Genomic DNA, 27078 nt, shown 5'->3' on the forward strand with positions numbered 1-27078 from the left:
GCTGTGGGGCACCTGAAAATCCACTATAATGCAGCTATACCAAGGCCCCAGGGAACGGATGATTTTGAGTAGTATATTCAGATGGCCTTAGAAGAAGGGGGTCCTGCTAACCCACCGCTGCTTGAAATGTGCTGTAGCCTTGTATCTAGCAAGAACAAGTATTCGTGCAAGGGAGGGAGGTGAGAAAGGAGGGAGTTGCTTTCGGAGGTTCTGACTACAAATTACCTCCGTGCTCTAATCTAGCCCTGCAGGTGCCTGCAGTCACAAGTGCCAGGAGCTGGGCAGGATCAGGGCTCCACCTGCAGATCTTGGTGCCTGGCTGAACTGGTACCTTGGAGTAAGATGGAAAAGATGCTCTATGCTTGGTTTCACTCAAGCACTGATGAAATGTGTAAGGAATGGCCAGAGAGTGTGTCAAGAATAGCTCAACCAATGAGGAAGAACAAAGGAATGCCAGTAATGCAGCATGCTGAAAATAGATGGTAATTCATATTTTAAAACTTTAACTTATGTGTGAGACTAAAGCAAAAAATTTTTACTTGGTACAAAATTTGTATTTTGACTAGTGCATTTCCTAATATAACTTATGTGGACAGCTTAATTGAACATCATAAGTACATGGAACCTGGAGTAGGGCATGAGATTTTGTAAGTTTGTCCAGAGTGATGCCCCCATAAATCCCAGAAGGATTTGAACAGTGAATAAAAAAGTATATGCAAAGTCCCCTTGGGGAAATGGTGAGAAAGGGGGAAAATTCAACTACCCCAAGTAGAGAATTCTTGATATTCTCACAAACAGTGGGAACAACCAAAGCAATAGGCTGAGCCCCCAATCTTGGGGTTTGTTCATATGAAACTTAACCCCACAAAGGACAGGCTAAGCCTACTTAAAACTAGGCCTAAGAGTCACCCCCAAGAGAACCTCTTTTGTTGCTCAGATGTGGCCTCTCTCAGCCAACACAACCAGCAAACTCACTGCCCTCCCACTCTACCTGGGGAATGACTCCCAGGGGTGTGGCCTTCCTGGCAACATGGGACAAGAAATCCTAGAATGAGCTGGGACTCAGCACCAAGGGATTGAGAAAACCTTCTCAACCAAAAGGGGGAAGACAGAAATGAGACAAAATAAAGTGTCAATGACTGAGAGATTCCAAACAGAGTCAAGAGGTTATCCTGGAGATTATTCTTACGCATTATACAGATATCACCTTTTTAGTTAAGGCGTAACAGAGAGGCTGGAGGGAACTGCCTGAAAATGTAGAGCTGTGTTCCAGTAGCCATGTTTCTTGAAGATGGCTGTATAATGATATAGCTTTCACAATGTGACTGTGTGTCTGAAGCTTCTTTTATCTACCTAATGGACAGATGAGTAAAACATATGGATTAAAAATAAATAAATACTAGGGGGAACAAACGTTAAAATAAATTTAGTAGATTGAAAAGCTAGTGATCAATGAAAGGTAGGGGTAAGGAATATGTTACATATGATCTTTTTTCTGTTTTCTTTTTATTTCTTTTTCTGAATTGATGCAAATGTTTTAAGAAATGATCATGTTGATGAATATACAATGATGTGATAAAAAAGAAAAAAGAATGTTAAAAAAAAGAATGATACACATATGTCAAAAGGACTCAGGAACAAAAAATAAAATAAATTAAAAAGGACATAGGTCTAATTGCAATTAAAAGAAAATGTCAAAATATTACTTAAAATGAAAATAAATGTAATATTTTTCCCCCCAAAAAACCAACATAGGAACCAGCTAGAAGGAGATTCCAATGGCCAAATGTGGGACAAGTTTAGCATCAAATCAATTAATATTGATGGGTTATAATCCACTGAATAAAGCAGAAAGCCACAAGTCCATACTGATGTAAATAAGTAATAAGGACAAAGGAAAAGCTATTTCTTACAACAGAATACCAACTGGTAAATGTTTTAAAAATGCTGGATATTACAAAAACTACATTTGCTTATCATCACAGTAATAATTTATTCAGTTGAGAATCATAAAATAAGTGAGTAAAAGTTGGTTAAAGAACAGGATGTTTACATAGTCTCAAATTATCTCCCCACAAAGTGATTATTAATTATAAAGGGAAAAATACTAACTTCCCCATGGAGAAACCTGACAGCTGTCACCCTAACCAAGTGATCCAAGTTAACCTCACCAGCAGAAGGACAAATCAACACTGTACATTTCTTAATATGATACACTGAGAAGAACACAGTATCATTTGTCACATTCCTCCCCAAAATGTATAATCTGGATCTAATCATGAGGAAACCCAATTTGATAAACCCAAAACTGAGGGACATTCTACAGAATAGATGCCTAACATCTTCAAAAATATTAGGGTTACTAAAGACAAGGAAGGACTCAGGAACTATCATGGATTAAAGATTAAAGAGACATGAAACTAAATGCAACTCATGATCCGGGATTGGGATCTCCCAATTCTAAGTAAAAAATATTTTTCTCCTATAAGGGAAATTATTGGGACAAAGGGAAAAATTTTAATGAGGTCTGTGGATTAAATAGTATGATTCCATCAATGTTAAATTCCTGGTTTTGGTAGCAATACTGCGGTATTTGGAAGAATGTCCTGGTCTTCTAGGAAGACATACGGGTATTTAGGGAAAATGGGGCATCATGTCTGCAACTTACTTTGAATTGATTGAGAGAGAGGGAGGGAGAGAGGGAGGGAGGGAGAGTGGAAGGGAGGGAGAGAGGGAAGGGGGGGGAGAGAGAGAGAGAGAGAGAGAGAGAGAGAGAACGCGCGCATGACTATGAATGACAAAGTAAATGTTATAAAATGTTAACAGTTGGAGAACTTGGGTCAAAGATACACAGGAATTATCCTTCATCTAGGAATTCATTGTACCATACTTGCAACTTTTCTATAAGTTTGAAATTATTTTCAAACTTACGAAATTAAAGTTTCAAACTTAAAATTAAAAAGTTAAAAAATTAAAAAAAGAATACCTCAACCATCCATGAAGTTTATCCTGTTGTTAATGTCCAATGAAACAGGAACAAGCCAATAAAAGGAAAAGATTTATTTTTCTGGCATGCTTTTACTCAGAGAGCCCTTGATATTCTTATACAAATTTAATACTCTAAGCCCCAGAATACATTTTGATGTACACTTTAAACTAGTATTTCCCAAGTTTTTTTCTTTTTTTAGGTTCCCAGTCCATTGTGATTTGATATGTAAAATGCAGTAAAAGAATGAATCACTTGCAAATGGTCACACTTGACATTTTACAAATTGTTATAGATTTCAAATTGTTATACATTTCTAAACGTTTACATCCTGTACTTACTCTGGTTTAGCCCTGGGACAGCTCACAGGGGCTATGGGTCTACAGCCCACACTTTAAAAGCCACAAGAATGAAAGAACACATATGCCAGAAATGACATCCTGACAGGCCTAAAGGTAACAGTTTCGAGATGAGGATTCCAAAATTAGACATGGATTCAAACTGGGGAGCAATATACTGAAAAATTTCCTCTAGGTTCTCCAATGTCGTACAATTTCTTCCCTCTTTTAATCATAGATTAAAGATTAAAGAGACATGAAACTAAATGCAACTCATGATCTGGGATGAGTTGTCAAAATCCATTGGCAGAGGGACTTCCTGGAAGATGGCGGCTTAGTAAGACACGCGGATCTTAGTTTCTTCTCCAGGACACCTACTAGGGGAGTAGAAACGATACCGAAAGCGCCCAAAGCCACAACAGAGATAAAAAAGACAGCGTACCCCATCCTGGAACGGCTGGCTGGCTGAGAGAAGCAGCTCGGGTGAGATCGCCGAGGCGCGCGGGCCTTACCGGGCGGGGTGGCAAGCGGCCGGAGTTACTCCCTTCCCCCTTCCCGGGCCGGCTGGGAGAATTGGAGAGGTGGTCCCCTGAAACCAAGGCGACTGGCGCCCACACCACGTGCAGCCCCCGGACCAACTGAGAGAATTGGATCGGAAACCCCCAGGCCGCGGAGAACGGTGACCCCGTGACTCCCGGGGAACGTGCACTCTCTCGGGCGGGCTACTGCCGCTGGCGCCCTCCCGCCACGCTTGTCGCCCAGGGCCGACTAGGAAATTCGGACGGGCTCTTTCCCTGGCTGCGGCGACCAGCAACCCTCCCTGCGTTCGGACACCCTCCCTGCGTTCGGACCCCGGGCCGGCTCAAGCCGCTTCGGCTAGCGAACCCCCAGGACGGCGAGAGTTTTTCAAAGTTTAAGGTCCCACAGCACCTTTTACTGGTGGGACCCGCAGACAAACGTGTGCCACGAGCGCCACCTACTGGGCAGGATAAGAAAAACAGAACCCAGAGATTTCACAGAAAAATATTACAACCTTGCTGGGTCCAACACCAAGAGAAATCTGAATAAATGCCCAGACGCCAGCAGCAGAAGATAACTGTCCACGCTCAAAAGATTGAGAATATGGCTCAGTCAAAGGAACAAACCAATAGCTCAAATGAGACACAAGAGCTGAGACAACTAATGCTGAATATACGAAAAGAAATGGAAAACCTATTCAAAAATGAAATCGATAAATTGAGGGAGGACATGAAGAGGACATGGGCTGAACATAAAGAAGAAATAGAAAAACTGAAAAAACAAATCGCAGAACTTATGGAAGTGAAGGATAAAGTAGCAAACATAGAAAAAATAATGGATAGCTACAATGATAGATTTAAAGAGACAGAAGATAGAATTAGTGATTTGGAGGATGGAACATCTGAATTCCAAAAACAAACAGAAACTATAGGGAAAAGAATGGAAAAATTTGAACAGGGTATCAGGGAACTCAAGGACAATATGAACCGCACAAATATACGTGTTGTGGGTGTCCCAGAAGGAGAAGAGAAGGGAAAAGGAGGAGAAAAACTAATGGAAGAAATTATCACTGAAAATTTCCCAACTCTTTATGAAAGACCTAAAATTACAGATCCAAGAAGTGCAGCGCACCCCAAAGAGATTAGACCCAAATAGGCGTTCTCCAAGACACTTACTAGTTAGAATGTCAGAGGTCAAAGAGAAAGAGAAGATCTTGAAAGCAGCAAGAGAAAAACAATCCATTACATACAAGGGAAACCCAATAAGACTTTGTGTAGATTTCTCAGCAGAAACCATGGAAGCTAGAAGACAGTGGGATGATATATTTAAAATACTAAAAGAGAAAAACTGCCAACCAAGACTCCTATATCCAGCAAAATTATCCTTCAAAAATGAGGGAGAAATTAAAACATTCTCAGACAAAAAGTCACTGAAAGAATTTGTGACCAAGAGACCAGCTCTGCAAGAAATACTAAAGGGAGCACTAGAGTCAGATACAAAAAGACAGAAGAGAGAGATATGGAAAAGAGTGTAGAAAGAAGGAAAATCAGATATGATATATATAATACAAAAGGCAAAATGTTAGAGGAAAATATTATCCAAACAGTAATAACACTAAATGTCAATGGACTGAATTCCCCAATCAAAAGACATAGATTGGCAGAATGGATTAAAAAACAGGATCCTTCTATATGCTGTCTACAGGAAACACATCTTAGACCCAAAGATAAACATAGGTTGAAAGTGAAAGGTTGGGAAAAGATATTTCATGCAAATAACAACCAGAAAAGAGCAGGAGTGGCTATACTAATATCCAACAAATTAGACTTCAAATGTAAAACAGTTAAAAGAGACAAAGAAGGACACTATATACTAATAAAAGGAACAATTAAACAAGAAGACATAACAATCATAAATATTTACGCACCGAATCAGAATGCCCCAAAATACGTGAGGAATATACTGCAAACACTGAAAAGGGAAATAGACTCATATACCATAATAGTTGGAGACTTCAACTCACCACTCTCATCAAGGGACAGAACATCTAGACAGAGGATCAACAAAGAAATAGAGAATCTGAATATTACTATAAATGAACTAGACTTAATAGACATTTATAGGACATTACATCCCACAACAGCAGGATACACCTTTTTCTCAAGTGCTCATGGATCATTCTCAAAGATAGACCATATGCTGGGTCACAAAGCAAGTCTCAACAAATTTAAAAAGATTGAAATCTTACACAACACTTTCTCGGACCATAAAGGAATGATGTTGGAAATCAATAATAGGCAGAGTGCCAGAAAATTCACAAATACGTGGAGGCTCAACAACACACTCCTAAACAACGACTGGGTCAAAGAAGAAATTGCAAGGGAAATTAGCAAATACCTCGAGGCGAATGAAAATGAAAACACAACATATCAAAACTTATGGGACACAGCAAAGGCAGTGCTAAGAGGGAAATTTATTGCTCTAAATGCCTATATCAGAAAAGAAGAAAAGGCAAAAATTCAGGAATTAACTATCCATTTGGAAGAACTGGAGAAAGAACAGCAAGCTAACCCCAAAGCAAGCAAAAGGAAAGAAATAACAAAGATCAGAGCACAAATAAATGAAATTGAAAACATGAAAACAATAGAGAAAATCAATAAGGCCAGAAGTTGGTTCTATGAGAAAATCAATAAGATTGATGGGCCCTTAGCAAGACTGACAAAAAGAAGAAGAGAGAGGATGCAAATAAATAAGATCAGAAATGGAAGAGGAGACATAACTACTGACCTCACAGAAATAAAGGAGGTAATAACAGGATACTATGAACAACTTTACGCTAATAAATACAACAATTTAGAGGAAATGGACGGGTTCCTGGAAAGACATGAACAACCAACTTTGACTCAAGAAGACATAGATGACCTCAACAAACCAATCACAAGTAAAGAAATTGAATTAGTCATTCAAAAGCTTCCTAAAAAGAAAAGTCCAGGACCAGATGGCTTCACATGTGAATTCTACCAAACGTTCCAGAAAGAATTAGTACCAATTCTCTTCAAACTCTTCAAAAAAATCGAAGTGGAGGGAAAACTACCTAATTCATTCTATGAAGCCAACATCACCCTCATACCAAAACCAGGCAAAGATATTACAAAAAAAGAAAACTACAGACCAATCTCTCTAATGAATACAGATGCAAAAATCCTCAATAAAATTCTAGCAAATCGTATCCAACAACACATTAAAAGAATTATACATCATGACCAAGTAGGATTCATCCCAGGTATGCAAGGATGGTTCAACATAAGAAAATCAATTAATGTAATACACCATATCAACAAATCAAAGCAGAAAAATCACATGATCATCTCAATTGATGCAGAGAAGGCATTCGACAAGATTCAACATCCTTTCCTGTTGAAAACACTTCAAAAGATAGGAATACAAGGGAACTTCCTTAAAATGATAGAGGGAATATATGAAAAACCCACAGCTAATATCATCCTCAATGGGGAAAAATTGAAAACTTTCCCCCTAAGATCAGGAACAAGACAAGGATGTCCACTATCACCACTATTATTCAACATTGTGTTGGAGGTTCTAGCCAGAGCAATTAGACAAGAAAAAGAAATACAAGGCATCAAAATTGGAAAGGAAGAAGTAAAACTATCACTGTTTGCAGACGATATGATACTATACGTCGAAAACCCGGAAAAATCCACAACAAAACTACTAGAGCTAATAAATGAGTACAGCAAAGTAGCAGGTTACAAGATCAACATTCAAAAATCTGTAGCATTTCTATACACTAGTAATGAACAAGCTGAGGGGGAAATCAAGAAACGAATCCCATTTACAATTGCAACTAAAAGAATAAAATACCTAGGAATAAATTTAACTAAAGAGACAAAAAACCTATATAAAGAAAACTACAAAAAACTGCTAAAAGAAATCACAGAAGACCTAAATAGATGGAAGGGCATACCGTGTTCATGGATTGGAAGACTAAATATAGTTAAGATGTCAATCCTACCTAAATTGATTTACAGATTCAATGCAATACCAATCAAAATCCCAACAACTTATTTTTCAGAAATAGAAAAACCAATAAGCAAATTTATCTGGAAGGGCAGGGTGCCCCGAATTGCTAAAAACATCTTGAGGAAAAAAAACGAAGCTGGAGGTCTCGCGCTGCCTGACTTTAAGGCATATTATGAAGCCACAGTGGTCAAAACAGCATGGTATTGGCATAAAGATAGATATATCGACCAATGGAATCGAATAGAGTGCTCAGATATAGACCCTCTCATCTATGGACATTTGATCTTTGATAAGGCAGTCAAGCCAACTCACCTGGGACAGAGCAGTCTCTTCAATAAATGGTGCCTAGAGAACTGGATATCCATATGCAAAAGAATGAAAGAAGACCCATCTCTCACACCCTATACAAAAGTTAACTCAAAATGGATCAAAGATCTAAACATTAGGTCTAAGACCATAAAACAGTTAGAGGAAAATGTTGGGAGATATCTTATGGATCTTACAACTGGAGGCGGTTTTATGGACCTTAAACCTAAAGCAAGAGCACTGAAGAAGGAAATAAATAAATGGGAACTCCTCAAAATTAAACACTTTTGTGCATCAAAGAACTTCATCAAGAAAGTAGAAAGACAGCCTTCACAATGGGAGACAATATTTGGAAATGATATATCAGATAAAGGTCTAGTATCCAGAATTTATAAAGAGATTGTTCATCTCAACAACAAAAAGACAGCCAACCCAATTACAAAATGGGAAAAAGACTTGAACAGACACCTCTCAGAAGAGGAAATACGGATGGCCAAGAGGCACATGAAGAGATGCTCAATGTCCCTGGCCATTAGAGAAATGCAAATCAAAACCACAATGAGATATCATCTCACACCCACCAGAATGGCCATTATCAACAAAACAGAAAATGACAAGTGCTGGAGAGGATGCGGAGAAAGAGGCACACTTATCCACTGTTGGTGGGAATGTCAAAGGGTGCAACCACTGTGGAAGGCAGTTTGGCGGTTCCTCAAAAAGCTGAATATAGAACTGCCATACGACCCAGCAATACCATTGCTAGGTATCTACTCAAAGGACTTAAGGGCAAAGACACAAACGGACATTTGCACACCAATGTTTATAGCAGCATTATTTACAATTGCAAAGAGATGGAAACAGCCAAAATCTCCATCAACAGAAGAGTGGCTAAACAAACTGTGGTATATACATACGATGGAATATTATGCAGCTTTAAGACAAGATAAACTTATGAACCATGTAATAACATGGATGGACCTAGAGAATATTATGCTGAGTGAATCCAGCCAAAAACTAAAGGACAAATACTGTATGGTCCCACTGATGTGAACGGACATTCGAGAATAAACTTGAAATATGTCATTGGTAACAGAGGTCAGCAGGAGTTAGAAACAGGGTAAGACAATGGGTAATTGAAGCTGAAGGGATACAGACTGTGCAACAGGACTAGATACAAAAACTCAAAAATGGACAGCACAATAATACCTAATTGTAAAATAATCATGTTAAAACACTGAATGAAGCTGCATCTGAGCTATAGGTTTTTGTTTTGTTTTGTGTTGTTTTGTTTTGACTTTACTATTATTACTTTTATTTTTTTCTCTATATTAACATTCTATATCTTTTTCGGTTATGTTGCTAGTTCTTCTAAACCAATGCAAATGTACTAAGAAATGATGATCATGCATCTATGTGATGATGTTAAGAATTAATGATTGCATGTGTAGAATGGTATGATCTCTAAATGTTGGGTTAATTTCTTTTTTTCCGTTAATTAAAAAAAAAAAAAAAAGAGAAGGGATAATTGGAGATGAAGGGATACAGACTGTACAACGGGACTGGATATAAAAACTCAGAAATGGACAGCACAATACTACCCAATTGTAATGCAATTATGTTAAAACACTGAATGAAGCTGCATGTGAGGTATAGGTTTTTTGTTTTTGTTTTTTTTGTTTTTTTTCTTTCTATTATTGTTTTAATTCTTATTCTGTTGTCTTTTTATTTCTTTTTCTAAATCGATGCAAATGTACTAAGAAATGATGAATATGCAACTATGTGATGTTATTAAGAATTACTGATTGTACATGTAGATTGGAATGATTTCTAATTGTTTTGTTAATTCTTTTTTTAATTAATAAAAAAAAAAAAGAATTAATGATTGCATGTGTAGAATGGTATGATCTCTAAATGTTGGGTTAATTTCTTTTTTTCCGTTAATTAAAAAAAAAAAAAAAGAGAAGGGATAATTGGAGATGAAGGGATACAGACTGTACAACGGGACTGGATATAAAAACTCAGAAATGGACAGCACAATACTACCCAATTGTAATGCAATTATGTTAAAACACTGAATGAAGCTGCATGTGAGGTATAGGTTTTTTGTTTTTGTTTTTTTTGTTTTTTTTTCTTTCTATTATTGTTTTAATTCTTATTCTGTTGTCTTTTTATTTCTTTTTCTAAATCGATGCAAATGTACTAAGAAATGATGAATATGCAACTATGTGATGTTATTAAGAATTACTGATTGTACATGTAGATTGGAATGATTTCTAATTGTTTTGTTAATTCTTTTTTTAATTAATAAAAAAAAAAAGAGAAAAAAAAAATCCATTGGCAGTTTTGCTTTTGGGAAGCTTGATTCAAAACAGAAAGACCCAGAAGGCCACAAACAATCTGACCAAGTTTAAAATAAAGATAAAATCAGAACTGAGGTAGTAAAGGTAGAGCCTCTGATGTAAAATGAGAGCTAATGACTCAGAAAGAACAATCATCCCAGACAGAGAGGGCAGAGACAGACAGGCTGTCTGCAAGCTACGCTGTACCTGAGTTTACCGAGGAAAGCATTTTCCATACACAGTCCACATAGTCAATTTTATAAATGGGGAATCTGAGGCAGGAGAACAAAGTGGCTTTTCCCAAATCTTTAAGCAGCACTGTCGAGTAAGGCTTAGACACTCGCTGCCAAGGATCACATTCCATCTACTTGACAACGTCTCTCCGAAGGAAAAAAGCAGTGTTTTAAAAGAAGAAACTGAACTTCCAAACCATTGGGACCTGTGGCGTGTAGGGAAGCTGAGACAGCGAGTGGCCAGACTGCAGCCTCACCTGAGGCCTCTGATTTCTGAGCTTGCAGGCGCCTCACATTTCTAGAAGACTATTCAGAGCTTTAGAGCTTTAGCCATGGGAGTCCACATCTTGCTAACTCCCTACTCAAAGATGCACCAGTGTTTCTAGAACTCTCTCACTGGTAAGAGCCCCCCATATCCCACCAAAAAATTATCACACATAAAACCCTAACGTTTGAGAACGGTGCTTCTCACTGCTTCAGTGAACTCCATTTCCCTGGCCAATTCTCTGTAGTTCTACCCAATGGGGAGAAAGACTAAAATATTCCATAATGCAGAAAACCTGGATTTAGTAATATAAGTTTGTGAAATAGCTGTCACTGCTTGAGAAAGTCTCTTTTCGGACCAACTTGGTTTCCAAAGTTCAAAAGGAACTGCACACATGAGCAGAAATTAAAACTAAAAATTTCCACAATCTATGAAAAGGAGCTGGGAGCAGTGGCTTTCCAGGGTAAACAGCCACCAGGAAGGGCTCAGAAGGCATCTATCCAGGACGCGCCAGCTGGGCCCTGCTGAAAATGCTAATCCAGATCATCTGACCTGGGAAGTCACATCATCTCACTTCTCCTTCACCTGTGAACAGAAGGCAACGTCACCACTCTCTACCACGAATGCCACTCACTATAGCCAGCTGCTACTCTTCTATCATGGAAACAGTACGTAACAAGGAGGAATAAGCACAAGCTAGGAGGAAATAATTTTGCACAGTGCATGTACAAGGAGCATTTGTGTATATGAGATTCACAGCACCATTTTCTCTCTGAATGACATTCTCTTCCCTTTTGTATCTTTGAGCAAGATGGAAATAATGAATTTCTCAAATCAATCTACCTTTCTGAATCTTCCTCTCATACAAATGGCTAGGCTGGGTTCATATGCACATATAATCAAGCATACTCTATCTACAGATATTACATTACTCAATAATGAATAGTGACTTTACTGGTTACTTTATGTGTGTCAAGACTGACAACTGAAAATAATTTGAAACCAGGTAGTCAACCTAGAGTCACCCTAACGTTTGAGAATGGTGCGTCTCACTGCTTCAGTGAACTCAGTTTCCCTGGCCAATTCTCTGTAGTTCTACCCAAAGGGGAGAAAGACTAGGATAATCCATAATACAGAAAACCTGGATTTAGTAATATAAGGCCAACAACACTACTATGTGTGCACCAGAGCCAGGATAAAGATTTGGGCAAAAGGAGCAAACATACGCACATCCCGCAGGCAGAAGGGATTTGATTTAAAGTTGGGGCACTATTTGCAAAGTCCATCACTATTTCCGGCTGTGCCTTTTCAGACTCTCTCATTTTGTCTTTGTTCCAAAGGACAAACCTTGCCTTGGAATGCCACTGATGTTCTTTCCAAACAGGCCAGCTATTCTTCAGTGGCTGAAAGTATGTGCTCAGTATTTCTTCCGTACGTCATGCTTAAGCCAACTGCATCCAGCTCGGCATTATCTGTGCTCCCCACACATCCCGTGCAGCAGAGCTGTCTTTGATCAAGCATCAGCTGGGTGCTGAGGGACTGGCTACATGGGATGGCCTTGCATTTCCTGATCCCATTTTATCAGTGGGCACTGAATGTAGTATATAAGCTTCTCAAGCCAGGGATATCTGCATCTCCTCACAGAATCCAGGCATAAGACTGCATCCCTGGCTTGAGAAGAATCATAAAAATCTGATTGATGAAGAAATGTTAATTAATCAACAAATATTTAAAGGGAATGGCAATATACAAGGTACCATGCCCAGTGAGACTATAAAAGGTATAAAAGGCATAATCTCTCCCTTTGAAAAGCCTGCCATATAGCTGAGGAGAACATTATCTCCTACTAACAATACCAAGCAGAAAAGGGCACATGGCAAGTGACTAAGTGCTAAAGAAATTTGGGGACTAGAAGTTGCATGTGTGTGTGTGTGTCTGTGTGTCCAAGTGTGTGAATTGGCATGTGATCAAAGTGTGCAGGTGTCTCACTTTCAGACCATCTGAGCAGGCAGGTGTCCATGTCCTCATGTAGCTGAACAGTTGCTGCCCTAAAAGGCGCAGGAGACCATCTACGGAAGACTTAGAAAGTTTGGTGCATGAGATAAATTATATTGTCAGGTCAGATTCACTCAGTTGGTGAGATAAGATTCAATTATGTTTCCGTTGCCCATCCCTCACCCCCATTGTCTTCATACAAAACAAGAAAGAAGCAAATTAGGGCAAGGGAAGCGAGTGGGAGGTTTAAGAAGAGGGATAGAGGGAGATGGTATGACAGAAATAACAGCTAAGGAAAATTTCGGTATCAATGGAGTACAGTACAGAAGGGAACAATAAGAGGCTAAAGGTACAGAAATCAGTATGCTCCCTTGATGGGGTGGTGGCTTAGAAATGAAAGGCATTATGTAAGACTAAGGCCAACTCAACAAAGGTTAATCTGCAAATTAGGGAGAGAACTGTAGGAGGAAAATACCAAGGTCAGTTTCAGAGTGGAGTCAGAAGGAATGTCAACACAACCAGGAAGAAGTGTTGGGTGAACAAATGGCAACAGGGAACAAAAGGTCAGATTGCTGTATCTAATGAGGCTGCTGGAGAAGCTGGATGGGGGGAGAACCCCACTTGTCATGGAGCAATGGCCCGGAGAGACCTTCTAATCCAGGATTTCACAGCTCAGCTAACACCTGAGAATCTTGCCAAATCCAAGTACTAACCATTAAATATCTAATCTTTTTCTTTATGATCAATCCAATCTTTAAACTTCAGTAAAAGTAATTTTGAAAGGAAATTGCATATCACTCATGCAAATGGAAAACTGTAATTCCCATCAGTAGGAGGTGATCCAACAGAGCTCTCAAAATAAAAAGTGCTCCTCTCTGAGCCACACAGCATCTTGCCAGCACCCAGTCAGGCCCATTGACTGCACTTTGGAAAACATTAACTCATCCAACCCTCACCTAAACTGCCCTCACAGAGCAGGTGGGGATGAGGGGAGCACCACAGGGCTGGTGACATCTCCCAATCCTTACATTACTCACCTACTCTAGGCCACCTACAGAGAAGCCCCAACTCTCCCCAAAGGACCCGAGGGCCCGGTTCCTTGTACATCTGTAATGATAAGCTCTGGAGGCTGCTGTTGCCAGTTAGATTGGTGAACCACACCAGGCAATGCCTAGTGTCCCCAAACCTAAACCTCACCTTCCTGGTTGGCTTGGAAGGAGAAGAGAGTGCTGGCCTGGAGGGACCTATCACTAGATAATTCCCATGCCCAAAGAGTCTAGTCCTGGAACAACATGCAGTAATGCAACATGGTGAGAGCTCGGCACTACTCTAAAGAGCAGTCCCATTGTGCCACCCACCACAGGAAGTATGGTGTGTGCACCCTGGGCGGGCGGTGGGCTGGGGGTACCTCTGTGTACCTGTGTTTCAGGCACTTGATACATATTAAGGCCAGTCCTCACAGCTCTGCAAGGCTGGTTTGAGCTTTCCCAGTTTAGAAAATAGGATGCCGAGGTGCTACGTGGTTATGTAACTTGATCCAGAACTCACAGGGTGAGGAGTGGGGGGCACGGGCTTCAGTCTGACTTGGAAACCCATGATCCAGTACAAGATGATTCCCACTCAGGAATGCGTGTGGCTGTAGGGATCTTACAGCAGGTTCACAGCCCACAGTGCTGTAATAATGCTTCCTAATAATTAAAGGCTTCATAGTAAATTTCATAAATTTATGAGCCTCTGCATTTACTTTCAGAACCTAAACCTTAAGGCATAAAAAGCAATCACATATAATAAGAATATGCTTATTTTAGCCAGATTTTTGTACTCTCCCAAATAGTGTCGATATGTCTATGTGCTGAGTTATAAAGGAATAAATAATGTGGTAGTCAGATCCTAGAATATGAAGATTTTTAGCTGTTTTCTTACCAGACCTGTAACTACTCCGCATACAGAAGAGCCGGAAGACATCAGGTGAAAAATTCTTTAGAAAGTCCTAATAAAATAAGAAATAAAGCACATTTGTAATATTCTTCTTTTAAATTTTGTGTCATTTGGAGGTTACTTTTATATAATTTACTACCATCATGTGAGTCGATAAACACATACCAAGAAATCAAAAATTTTTAAGAAATGCTTTGTTTCCAAACTCAATTTGAATCACCTTTTCCCTGGCACTTTCCCCCACTAGACTATCAATGTTTAGTCTCGATACTTGTGGGAAAGGCAGAGAAAAAAAGCCCTTTGCCCTGAAAAATCTACTCTAATAAAGTGCAGGGAGAAATCTTTTCTGTTAACCTTGGAGCTCATTTACCCATGGCACAATTTTAATGGCTCTCATGGTAAGAAGTCAGGAACACAACCAGAGCCTGCCAGACGTCTGGGGACTGAGAGAATGACGCCGTGCTCTGGAAGGGGATAGGGCTGGTGATGGGAGATGTAAAACACATCATCTCCTGGCCGAGTGAGGAAGGAGAGGATCCTAGGAGCAGGGAGCAAAGTTTCCAGGAGAACTTCTGCAGAGGTTAAAGGACAGAGCAGACCAGCATCCCAGCTCAGGGTCCGACTGCGGAGAAAACAGCCAATCTCATCCTATTTGAGGACATGGCCTGACAGTGAGGTTAAGGGAAGCCCTAAATATCTCTCTCAAAGCATAAATCAGCCTGCCTCTGGTTTAACATAATTAATTCTAAGTAAAAACAGAAAACAGTCTTCTAAGAAAGAACTCATTTCTTTACCTAATCCAACTGGTATCACCCTAAAGATTCTTTCTAAAATTTCTGGGCACAAAAGTGAAAATCCTATACCAAACAGGATAACTTGGGAAAAACTTAACACAAATAATCTGTTAAATAACTGTTAAAACAACACAAACATTCAAGAAAATGTCTGTATATGGTGGTCACTGCTAAAGTCCTGGGAATTATTTATTTATTCATTTTCTTTTTCTGGGAATTATTTTAAAGAGATCAGATACAGGGGTTGGGGAAAACAAACAGTAGGAAAAAGGGCTCAGCTTAATCAAGGTCTTCAAATACGATGAGAGTAAAGGAAGCACAAGCTCAGGCTTCAATTTCTGCCAGGAAAGCCCGCAGCCCAACACTGCCAAAGAGAAAAAAGGGGACCCCCGAGCAGCACCTTTCCTCACGCAGGCCAGGGCGTAGGACACGCACACACCTCCTGAGGCGCCCGGGCACAGGGCAAGGGATGAACGCTGTCCACTTCCCAGCCCAACACTAGCTACAAAAGAGACTGACCTGGCTCTGACGTTGCCATTTGATCACAATGAGTTTAGGTTAAAGACCCTAATATTCTGCAACCTTCTTCCAGGGATTCTAAGTTAAGAAAGGGAGCGTTTTTAACCATTCTGCTTGTTCTGGCTATCCCTCTTCCTCTCTGGTGGTTATTTCTGTCCTCCAGGCGGCAAAAATAACACAAAGTACAACAGCTGGGTCATAAAATACCCATTAAATGATCCTGTGAAAAGAGCGGGTTTAGTTTGTTCCAATGTGGGGACTTCAGAATTGCTGTTTAGAAACAAAGACCCTGAAGGATCTGCTGTGGCCCGTGGCTTCCTGGTTTTCACTGCAGGGGGATTTACACTAGGAGGGGACGCTTGGGCCCACCATGTCAGTGTCAAGAGAAAGTCCTCCCTAGTGGGTGCCAAGCGCCTCAGTAATGGGCAGCTCTGCCCTGGCAGCTGCCCGTGCTGGCCAGGAGACCTCGATGCCAAACTCACATGCCTGGACTTGGACGGTGCCAGCAGGTTCAGACTCCAAGCAATCTCATTTTCTTCTGAGCATAAACTGATTATTATTTAAAAAAAAAAAAAGTCTTCCCCCTCCATCCTGCAGCTCATAGGCTAACACCAAAGCTACCATGAGGCCAAATTAAATTGCAGGCGCGGATTCTAATTTGGTAGATATTAAATAAAATATCACGGTGAAAATAAGAAGGGATTCCCCAGAGCCTAACAAAAAGTTGGTCCATTAACCACAGCAGATTTTAGTACATTTCAGGCTTATTACAACCACATTAAGCAATTTATTTTTTCCAACTTGTACATGCCCACAGCTCTGCTGGCGCCACATGGCACAGGGGCATACCCGCTGGCAGCCCGGCTTCCTGCCTCTAAGGAGGCTCGCTCGAATCAGAGAGGAGAGCTGCCCCTTAACTCTGCCCCCTCCTCCCCCACACGGACTTCAGGCTCCAGGGATTTGGGAGGAAACGGCTACTGGGTCCAAATGAGTGAAAAAAAGCCAGAAAATCATCTGAAAGGCAGGAAAAGTAAAAATTTAACTTGAGGGAAAAATTAAAAACAAAAACTACTCCTCTAACAATATAAATTATCCGTCAGCTGCTGGGGTATGGGGGTCACACCAGGCTGGGCTCCAGGAGCTTCTTTTACCTCCACAAGTTTCTGTTTCTCTGTAAAAGTTAGGCAGCAAAGGCAGGGTGGCTGGAAATAAAAGGCACAACAAGGTGCCTTCCAACGCAGACATCCTATTAGGTGCATCCCTGCTCTGGCCCCCTCTGTGCCCAGAGTGCCCCAGCCTCCCCTGAGAGGTCCCCTGGAGCCTGCACGGATGGGACTGACCCTCTTTGCACTCTGTCCCTTGGCAACATCTCAGAAGATGTAGCTGGTTACTAATCCCAAACACAGTCTCTCCCCTCCTGCAGCAGCCGGGCCCCTGGCTGCAGGGGGAACCGAGAGCAGCGACAAGACAGCCAGTCTTCCTCTCATCCCTGACCCACCGGGACCAACCTGAGACCCCTGAACAATGAGGCAATACAAAATAGCATGAACGCTCACTATTCATGCTGATTATAATGCCTCGTCCAGATACACACTTATCTGCACCTTCTCACTGGGACAAAGCAAACTCCTCTTCCTCGATATGATGCCACATAGAGTAACTAGGCTACTTGTCACTGAAATAAAAACCATAATGGCTTGAAAGAATTAATAAGGTGACCCACACGTATATAAAGCAAGAGAATAAAAAAACCTAGGTGGCTGAACAATGTAGCCTGGCTCAAAATATTTTATCAGAATATATAATATTTTGTGTGGTGTAAAACACTGTTTCAATACCATATCGCTGCACAACCTCACTGAAAAGCAAACAAGCTCAACAGCAAGCAGACTCAGCAGCCCCCTGGCCTGAAGGCTGCTGAGGGGACGTGCTCCTGGCTGAGCTGGCAAGAAGGAACGAACTTGCCTGGCTCCGACTCCTCAGGGCTCTATGTTTTCGGAGGGAGCCAGGGTGTTTGTGGTCTGGCCTCTAGCAGGTGGGAAACTTACAGAGCAGGTCTGTCCCCCCCCTTCCCCTCCTCTCTCCAGCCTCTCCGGCTGTGCTGGAGGCAATGCACAGCCAACCCTCCAGGCTAGGATTTCTCAACCAGGTCAGTAACTTCCTACTGGGCCATGCACAGAATTCAGTGCCCCAGGAATCTGGGTGGGAAAATAGTTATTTATTTACCCCCACTAACCTGTAAGTCAAATACGGTATTTCCTTCAATCAACATGGTAAACAAAAAACACAGTCGGATTATCAGCACCTACTACTCTGTCACCTGTAGAAATCACAGATACTTCTATGTCACATTTTGGCTGCTGCAGTTCCTCCCAAATGTCCCAAATATTACTAATGGGGGCTATTAGACTTGCTGCTAGATTCTGTTAAATATGCTAATAAAGAAGTTCATATTTACTACATTTCAATAGCATTAACTTGTAATCCTATGTATTTCACTTGATGTATTTCAAATGTTATTTTAAGAAAGGCCCCATAGATTTTACTGGGCTGTCAAAGAGATCCACAACACACACAAAAAGGGAAGAACCCCTGTCTAATCCTACTTTTATTAGTAATAAAGCTGGTATTCCAATTCTGTCTGTGCAGTTTTCCAAATTGTGAAAAAAGAAATGTTATTTATTGGTTTCTTATCTCCCTCAAACTAGGCTCATCTAATTTCTATACATACACCTCTTTTTTTTTTTTGCATGGGCAGGCACCAGAAATCGAACCCGGGTCTCCGGCATGGCAGGTGAGAATTCTGCCACTGAGCCACCGTCCCACAGGCCTACACGTACACTTCTGCAGTTTTAATTAACACATACTTGTAGTGATGCTTCCTACTTTTTCCACTTCAAGTTACTTTCTATTCAAATTTTGAAGTGTCAGTGTAGAAACATACTACTTGAAGTGCAATGCAGTGTCCCAAGTTAATATACCACAAATATAAACAAATAATGCTTTTACATAAGACTTTATCATTTACAAAATGCTAAGATATAACACAGCATCAGTCCTTAGAAGGTGACAGAGAAGCTTAGTGACCTTAAAACCAAACCACTAAATGTCAGATTTAATGTCACTCAAATCCTGTATTTTTTTCCATTACTAAATCATTCTTATGTCTTGATCTGCTCAGTCATTTCCTCATGGTGGTACTGCTAATTTCCAACTTTTCTATTTTGAATAGTGCTCCTCTGAATAGTTATTTGCATACATTACAAAGTGGCGAGAGTCCCTAGTCATAAGTTTGTGTCTTCTAGCTGTAACGTTATGTTTTTTTCTGGGTAAGGCTTTACAATACAAGTGACTGTGTAGGGGCACCCCTACAGAATGCAAAGGAACAAAGAGAAGAATTCTAACTAGACACATGTTTTTCTTTGTTCCCTTATTTTAAAATTATTTCTTCAGAATTCATTCCCCAAAGCATAGCCCATAAACTGCTTTAGAGCTTGTTACAAGTTACTTTATTGCTGGAAATTCTTTTTTTTTTTTTTTTCTGGAATGGCTTCCCAACTGCCATGCCAAGACAGGATGAGGTTTTGTGTGTTTTAAATTTTTGTTTGTTTTGCTTTTTATAAATTGTTGCCAAATGTTTGACATTTATGAGGATAGACCTATCTTCAACAAAAATAAAAGTTGTTGATTTTTCCTTAATGACTTGCTGTCTATAATGCCTTATCCTGTCCTTGTACTCACCTGACCACGTATCAAGCAGAATCTTATATAGTTGCATCAAGTCTCTCTATATTGTTAGTTTCTTAGTAAATCCTTTTTCTGTTCAATTTTCTGCTTTTTTGTTGTTTGCATTTAGTTATGAAATTTAAAAATTGTAACATGTGTGAATATTTTCTGCCTGATGAAGTTCTCTAGTTTTTCTAAAAGAAATTTCTTTCTTCTTTAGAACTGGGGTAAATACTGTATTTAGTATTTCTGGGCAGCCATGTTGTCTACTACACTCCAAAAAGGATCTTAGGTGCTTTCTTTCTTTTTTTTTTTTTTAAAAAAAGAAAGGGTTTTGCCTTTCATTCAGAATCTGGACTTGTTCAGAATTAACTGCCACGTGTGTTCACAAATATAAGTCAATATTTCTCTGAAACCCTAGCAACATTAAAGAGGGCTTCCTTCCCCCACTTTGGGGCACTCAAATTGAGTTAGGTTTAGTAGTGCAAATATAAATCTGGAGTGTCATCTTTCTAGAACATTCAGGGTCTATGGAATGCTTCCAAATAATAACAAAAGGAGGGAAAACATATTATTAAAATGTCTTTTGTTTCTATTAATGCTCGAGTTATATTCTGATATGGGTATGATAAGGTCTTCAATTATATTGGTTTTACGAACATTAATTTTTTTTAAAGTACTCATGCTTATTGCAATCACCTAAGTTTCCATTTGACTCTGGTTCCACCATACAACTTGGCTCCAGGCTTCTTTAGAGGGGGAAATGTGACACCACTCATGTAAGTTTGTGCTGGAAGGATCTGAGAGTGAGCTAAGAGGTCTCTTAGCCAACCAAGTGCTCCCAGTTTGGGCTGCCTGCCCTTGCACGGACATTAGGAGGGGCCGGCAGCAACCCCCTCCGAGCCACTGGGAGTGTGGCGGGTAACGGGAGATGCCTACTGGCACGGAGCCATCTGAGGTGTCACCAGGACCAGTGGGTGACCAAGGGGTAGCTGCCACTGGACCTCTGCACGGCCCAGGCCCTGGCTTACCTAGCACCTTATGTAATTTAACCTGCACTGGAACCCTAAAAAACAAGGTGTTCCCTCATTTTAGAGAGGGAAAACACTAAGTCTTTGAAAGGTTTTTAAGTAACTGGTTCTAAATCAAAACCCAGAAAAGGACAATTCTGAAACCATAACTGAATTCTGAAGTTTGAGCTCTTTCCACACCAACTTGTCTCCTCTAAGGAACAAAAGAATTAAGAGTTTCCAGGCAAACAGTTATAAATCCCTATCAATGGTCTCTAAAAAAAATGACTGTCGAGAACACTGTCTTCTATCAGAAATCAGGAAATAGGAATAAAAAGACAAAACTGACAAATATTTTTAACATGCAGGGCAATAGCTTAACAGGCCTAGAGAAAAATGGGGAAAGGGTAAATGCAGGCTAGCCAAAAAATACAAAATAAAATAGCCAATAAATATATATATACATGTATAAATTCCATCTAACTAATAAACAAAGAGATAGAAATTTAAAATCAAGATACCATTTTCTACCAAATTAACAAGACACATGTTAAACTCGTTAGGATTTATCTAATGACATTGAAAGGGATCTGGAAAATGGACATTTGCAAAGACTGCAAGTGGGACTGTAAACTGATATTAAATTAGCAGAAGCTGCATCCAAAGCACTTTGAATGTATATGTCTTGATATCCAATTCTACACTGAAGTATTTATCCAAAGGAACTAATCATGAGATGTGCACAAATATTTAGCTAAAGGACATTCATCACAGGACTGCAGACTACAGAACTCGGGATTCCCATAAAAGACAACAACAGGGAAATAGTGGGTCATGGTATATCACAACAACGAGCCACTAAATGATCATTAAAACTAATGCCAGCCATTCCTACCTACAGCAACTGTTAAGAAGCCAAAAAAAGAGATCAGGCTTCAATCAGAGATAAGAATGAAGCCAATTTGGTTGGGATTAAGGTAAACCAGAATACAGGGTAAAGGATGATATTGTCTGTATTTTAGAACTTTACCTACTTTATGAGACCTAAGGAGGAGAGGTTTATTTTGTCCAACATCTAAATTTTCCGGGGCACACAATCTAATTTAACCTATCTGGCCAGTTCAATTAAACAACCTAAACACATGGAGCCTAGAATTGGGAAAGAGGTCTTGCAATTCTGTATGGCTTAAAGTAATAGATGGATACATTCCAGAATATGTTGGGCATATAATTAAAAAGTACTGGCAAAGTCCCTAAAGGGACAGGAGCAAAAATATGGAACTATTAAATTTTCCCACCTGGGAAATCCCTGATACTCTCTCAAACATTAGAGACTCCCAAGTTAATAGGCTAACCCCTTGATCTTGAGGCTTGCTCTTGTGAAAACCTTATTTCTGTAATGGAGAAGCTAAGCCTACATATAGTTATGCCTAAGAGTTACTCCTAGAGGACCTCTTTTGTTGCTTCAGTGTGGCCTCTCCCTAAGCCCAACTTTGCAAGTAAAATTATTATCTCCCCCGCCACACGGGACATGACATCCATGGGTGAAAGTCTCCCTGGCAACGTGGGACATGACTCCTAGGGATGAGCCTGGGCCCTGGCACTGGGGGATTGACAATGCCTACCTGACCAAAATGGGGAAAAGAAATATAACAAAATAAGGTATCAAAGGCTAAGAGAGTTCAAATAGAGCCAAGAGGCTATTCTGGAGGTCACTCTTATGCAAGCTTCAGCTAGATTGCTAATTGCCATGGTATGCCAAGTCCCAACTAACAGTATTCCTGTAAACCCTAAAGAACACCCAGGGCTCTGAGACTCTATAAAAGCTTCACTCATTAAATTTATTTTTTAGAAACCTAAACCTCCAGATGGTTTTAAAGATTAGGTGAAGGATCAAAGGAGAAGGAGGAGTTATAACAGAGAAGTTAGGATTTAACAAATCAGTATGACAACTGAATCTTTATACTGATATTTCTTTTTAGTTTCCAGTATCTTAGAGCAGCTAGAAGGAAAGATCTGAAATGGTAGAACTATAACTTATACCGAACTTTAAAATTTAGTGGGTTTTTTTGTATATATGTCATATTTCACACACAAAAAAAAGTTAAAAAAAAAATGCTGGCTTGGAAATATCTATGAAAATTTAAAATGCCTATCTTCTAGTAGAAAATTTGATATAAATGACCATTAGTAGGAGTTTGTTAAATTAGTAAGGCTTGCCCATACAATGGACTATCATATAACCATTCAAAAGAATGAAACAGTTCCTTAAGGTAGAAAACTGACTAATCCAAAAGATTGGTCGAATGAAAAAAGCAAGTGCAAAACAGTACAACTATTCTCTAAAAAGTGGAAACCAGCCAAGTGTCCATCAACAGGTGGCTGGATAAGGAAAACATGGTCTGTCTGTATAATGGAATATTTTCAGCCATAAAAAGGAGTGAAGGTCTGATAATTGCTACAACACTGATGAATGCTGAAAACATGATGCTAAGCGAAAGAAGCCAGACACAAAAGAAAAAATATATCCACTTATATGAGATGTCCAGAACAGGCAAAACCATAGAGAGAAAGTAAATTAGAGTTCACCAGGGGCTCTGGGCAGGGAATGAGGAGAGACTGCTAAGGGGGATGCGGTTCGTTTTTGGAGTGATGAAAATGTTCTAACGTTAGATTATGGTGCTAGTTGCAGAACTCTGAATATACTAAAAACCACTGAACTGTACACTCTAAATGGCTGGATTATCTGGTATGTGAATAATTTCTCAATAAAACTGTTTTACCTCTTAAGAAAATGTACTACCATTGTGTGGAAGGAAAACAAGAGAAATATAGTTATGACACATAAATATAAATATACACACACTTTGATTCCTAAGAAACTGGTAACAGTTGCTCTAGGAGAGAAAAATTGTGCAACAGAAGAACATGGCTGAGAAGATTTTCTCTTCCTATTTTGTGCCTTTAGTTTTATATCATGTGCTTCCTTGCCTGGTCTATACTTTTCAAATGTTCTGCAATGAAATATATTACTTCTATAATCAGATTAAAACATTACTTAAATAGTTAGGTGAAAAAAAAGCAAATACAGAACACTATATATAGTATCCTACCTTACATGAAGGGAAAATGAAAATTTATATACATGATTGCTTATTTTTGTAAAATAAAGTACTGCAAGGATAATCCAGAAATAAACAAACATAATGATTAAATACAGGGATGGGTGTAACAGGGTGCAGGGAAAGGCTCAAAGTAAGATTTCTCTAAGAGTATGGTCGTCTCTAAATGTTAACTAACAAACCCTGTAAACACTGGACATATTTGAAAAATAAAAGTTGATTAAAAAAAGGAGGAAACAGTATTTCTCAAATGGAATACAAACTGAACACTGAACCTAACTGTAACAAAAGGGAAACAATCACACAGAGAAAATAAACATTTTAAGAGAATTTTGACCATGTCCTCTGTACATATAACTTCAGTGAGATATGATAAGAGTAAAAAGAAATAGAGGTCCAGAATAGGCACCTCTATAGAAACAGAAAGTAGATTAGTGGTTGCCAGGGGCTGGACGGAAGGCAGAATTAGGAATGACTGCAGTGAGTATGGGGTTTCTTTTTGGGGTGATGAAATATTCCTTAATTAGATAGTAGAGATAGTTATACAACTGTAAATATACTAAAAAATACTGAGTAATGTGCTTATTTGTTATCACAATTGGCTTTTTTCTTCTAGTGAAAAATAACATATTAATGTAAAAGCAGTAGGTTTCAAAGCACATTGCAACAATTAGTTGTAGAGCAGATTTCAGGGTTTGTATGGGTTACAATTCAGTAACAGGCTTTAAAAAGATGAATTTTATGGTATGTGGATTATATCTAAGTAAAGCTGCTGTTTAAAAAAAAAGAAATGGAGTGAAATCTTAAACTTAACTGTTTTACTGTTAACAAAACTATTTGAAAATTCTTATTTATTTTGTGCATATTTTAGGATAAAGCAACAAGCTAATATAAGGAATGAAGAGGGGAAAAAAGCTAAAATATAAAATCCCTGTATTATTACTTTTTCTTGGCTATTTCAAAATGAACTCAAATACAAGATCTATTTCGTACGTATATACTTGTTTTCCTCTCTATAGCTCTGCCCCTTGAAAAAGCCTAAAAACAAGGTCTTTCCAGGAGCAATAAAGATACCCAGTGCCAAGCTCTTCCATTACCCTCTCACAAGGAGCAAGGCTCCTTAGAGAAATGGCAAGTCTGGGACGGGGAAGTAAAATGTAAGCATGAGCAGAAAGCCAGGAAAGCACAGAAAGAATAAGAGGCTCGCTCAAAAGGGACAAGGGAGCCAGCCTGAAGAGACCTCACTGGCCAAACATCAATTGAGCACCAAAAGGAATAAGACTGAATTAATAATATATGAATGACTACAAATCCTTGACTCCAGAGTAATATTAAAAAAAAAAAAAGATAAAAATTCTTTTCTTTTAAAAAAAGAATGCCCGTACAACTAAGATTTTGCAATAATCAATGAAATAAATGATTAAGGTGAGGTCTGTCAATGGATGCTAAAACCACAAAGTGAAAGATCATTGGGCAACAAGATATCCACGTGGTACTCAAATATCACCTCTTGGAATCATAATATCACAAACAGGTATTAAAAATCCTTATAACAGAGAGATCTGTGTTGATCCTTTCACCAAGAGACCACATCTATCATCAGTACTGAAGGACACTGGCACTGTGGTCTCCCAAAGGAATTCATCATCAAGCACCTCGCGACACCTAGGAAGGAATCGTGCAAAAATGCTTAGCCTCAACCACGTCAAGCCTTTAGACCTCACGCCCAGTTAAAGGAAATACAGGAGATGAAAGAGCAAGTTAAAGGACACCACAGAGAACGCACGTCCAAAACGCAGGACTTTATCCAAAGCAACTGACCTGGTCTCTTCAAAAAGTCAACATCATGGGGAAAATAAAAGTCAAAAGCAACTGTGGCAGATTATAAGCCAAAAAGGACAGGACATCCAAGTGCAATGCACAGACCTTGCTTGGTTCCTAGTTAAAGGGGAAAAAAGCCCTAAAAATCATTTTGGGGACAGAGAGAAATCAGAGTATGGACTAGATTATATTAAGAAGTTATTGCTAACTTTTTAGGTGCTTTGATTATGTAGGAAAGCATCCCTATTCTTAGAGGTTGCAAGCTGAATTATTTAGATAAACTCATGATGTTTGCAACGTGTTTTCAAATGGTTCAACAACAAAATACATATACACACACATATACACATACACACACTTTCACAGGCATACCCCATATAGGTAAAGAAACTATAGCAAAATATTAACAACTATTGACTTTATGCAGTGGTATACAAATGTTTCTTTCAACTTTACTATATTTGAAAACTTGCATAATATGGAAAATTCTATTGAAGATAAATGTATAAAAATTATTTTGAGAGGAGCATACCACCTTTGGTTTATTCTAAATCTAATGGTAATAGATTTTTTTTTTTATGGGCAGGCACTGGGAAGCGAACCTGGGTCTCTGGCAGGGCAGGCGAGAACTCTGCCACTGAGCCACCGTTGCTCACCCAGTAATAGATTTTAGTGGTTGGAAATTTAGGTGGCAAAAGTTTGGTTATAATTGTTGCAATTTAATTTGCCACTAACGTTAAATTTGGCTTTATAGGCCCAAAGACAAAAAGGACACCAATCAAGCTATTTTTAAAAGTATTCATCTATTAGTTCATTTCTTTTCCATTAATATGGAAAATCACATTCCATTCTTCATTACCACAGCAAAATGACATATTTCAGGTACGTTAAGAAGCCAGCCATCTCAAGAAAAAAAAAACAAAAACTAAACACTCCCCAAACCACACTTGGTAGTGGGAAAGGCAAAGGAAAGGGAAGGAATAAGCAAAAATGATTCAAGAGGTAAAACTGTTATTTAAAAAAATAAAGAAGGGAGTAAAGAAGAAAGTGTAAATATGGAATGCAAAAAGAGCAAGACAACAAAGAAAGCTGACACACAGAAGAAAGGGCAGGGGGCACCAATACC

The 27078-nt window shown here is 39.3% G+C and overlaps 1 protein-coding gene across 3 annotated transcripts in view; it reads right to left on the reverse strand.

The window, feature by feature from the left end:
* The window catches only part of CARS2 (cysteinyl-tRNA synthetase 2, mitochondrial), a 94186-nt gene that overhangs the window by 19807 nt on the left and 47301 nt on the right, over nt 1–27078 (reverse strand). For all 3 annotated transcript variants that reach the window (XM_077158682.1, XM_077158681.1, XM_077158680.1), the window contains one exon: nt 14946–15012. In XM_077158682.1, coding sequence (XP_077014797.1) covers nt 14946–15012 — 67 coding nt within the window. The remainder of the gene's footprint in view (nt 1–14945; nt 15013–27078) is intronic.

This window comes from Tamandua tetradactyla, chromosome 4 (assembly GCF_023851605.1).
Source record: "Tamandua tetradactyla isolate mTamTet1 chromosome 4, mTamTet1.pri, whole genome shotgun sequence".
NCBI lineage: Eukaryota > Metazoa > Chordata > Mammalia > Pilosa > Myrmecophagidae > Tamandua > Tamandua tetradactyla.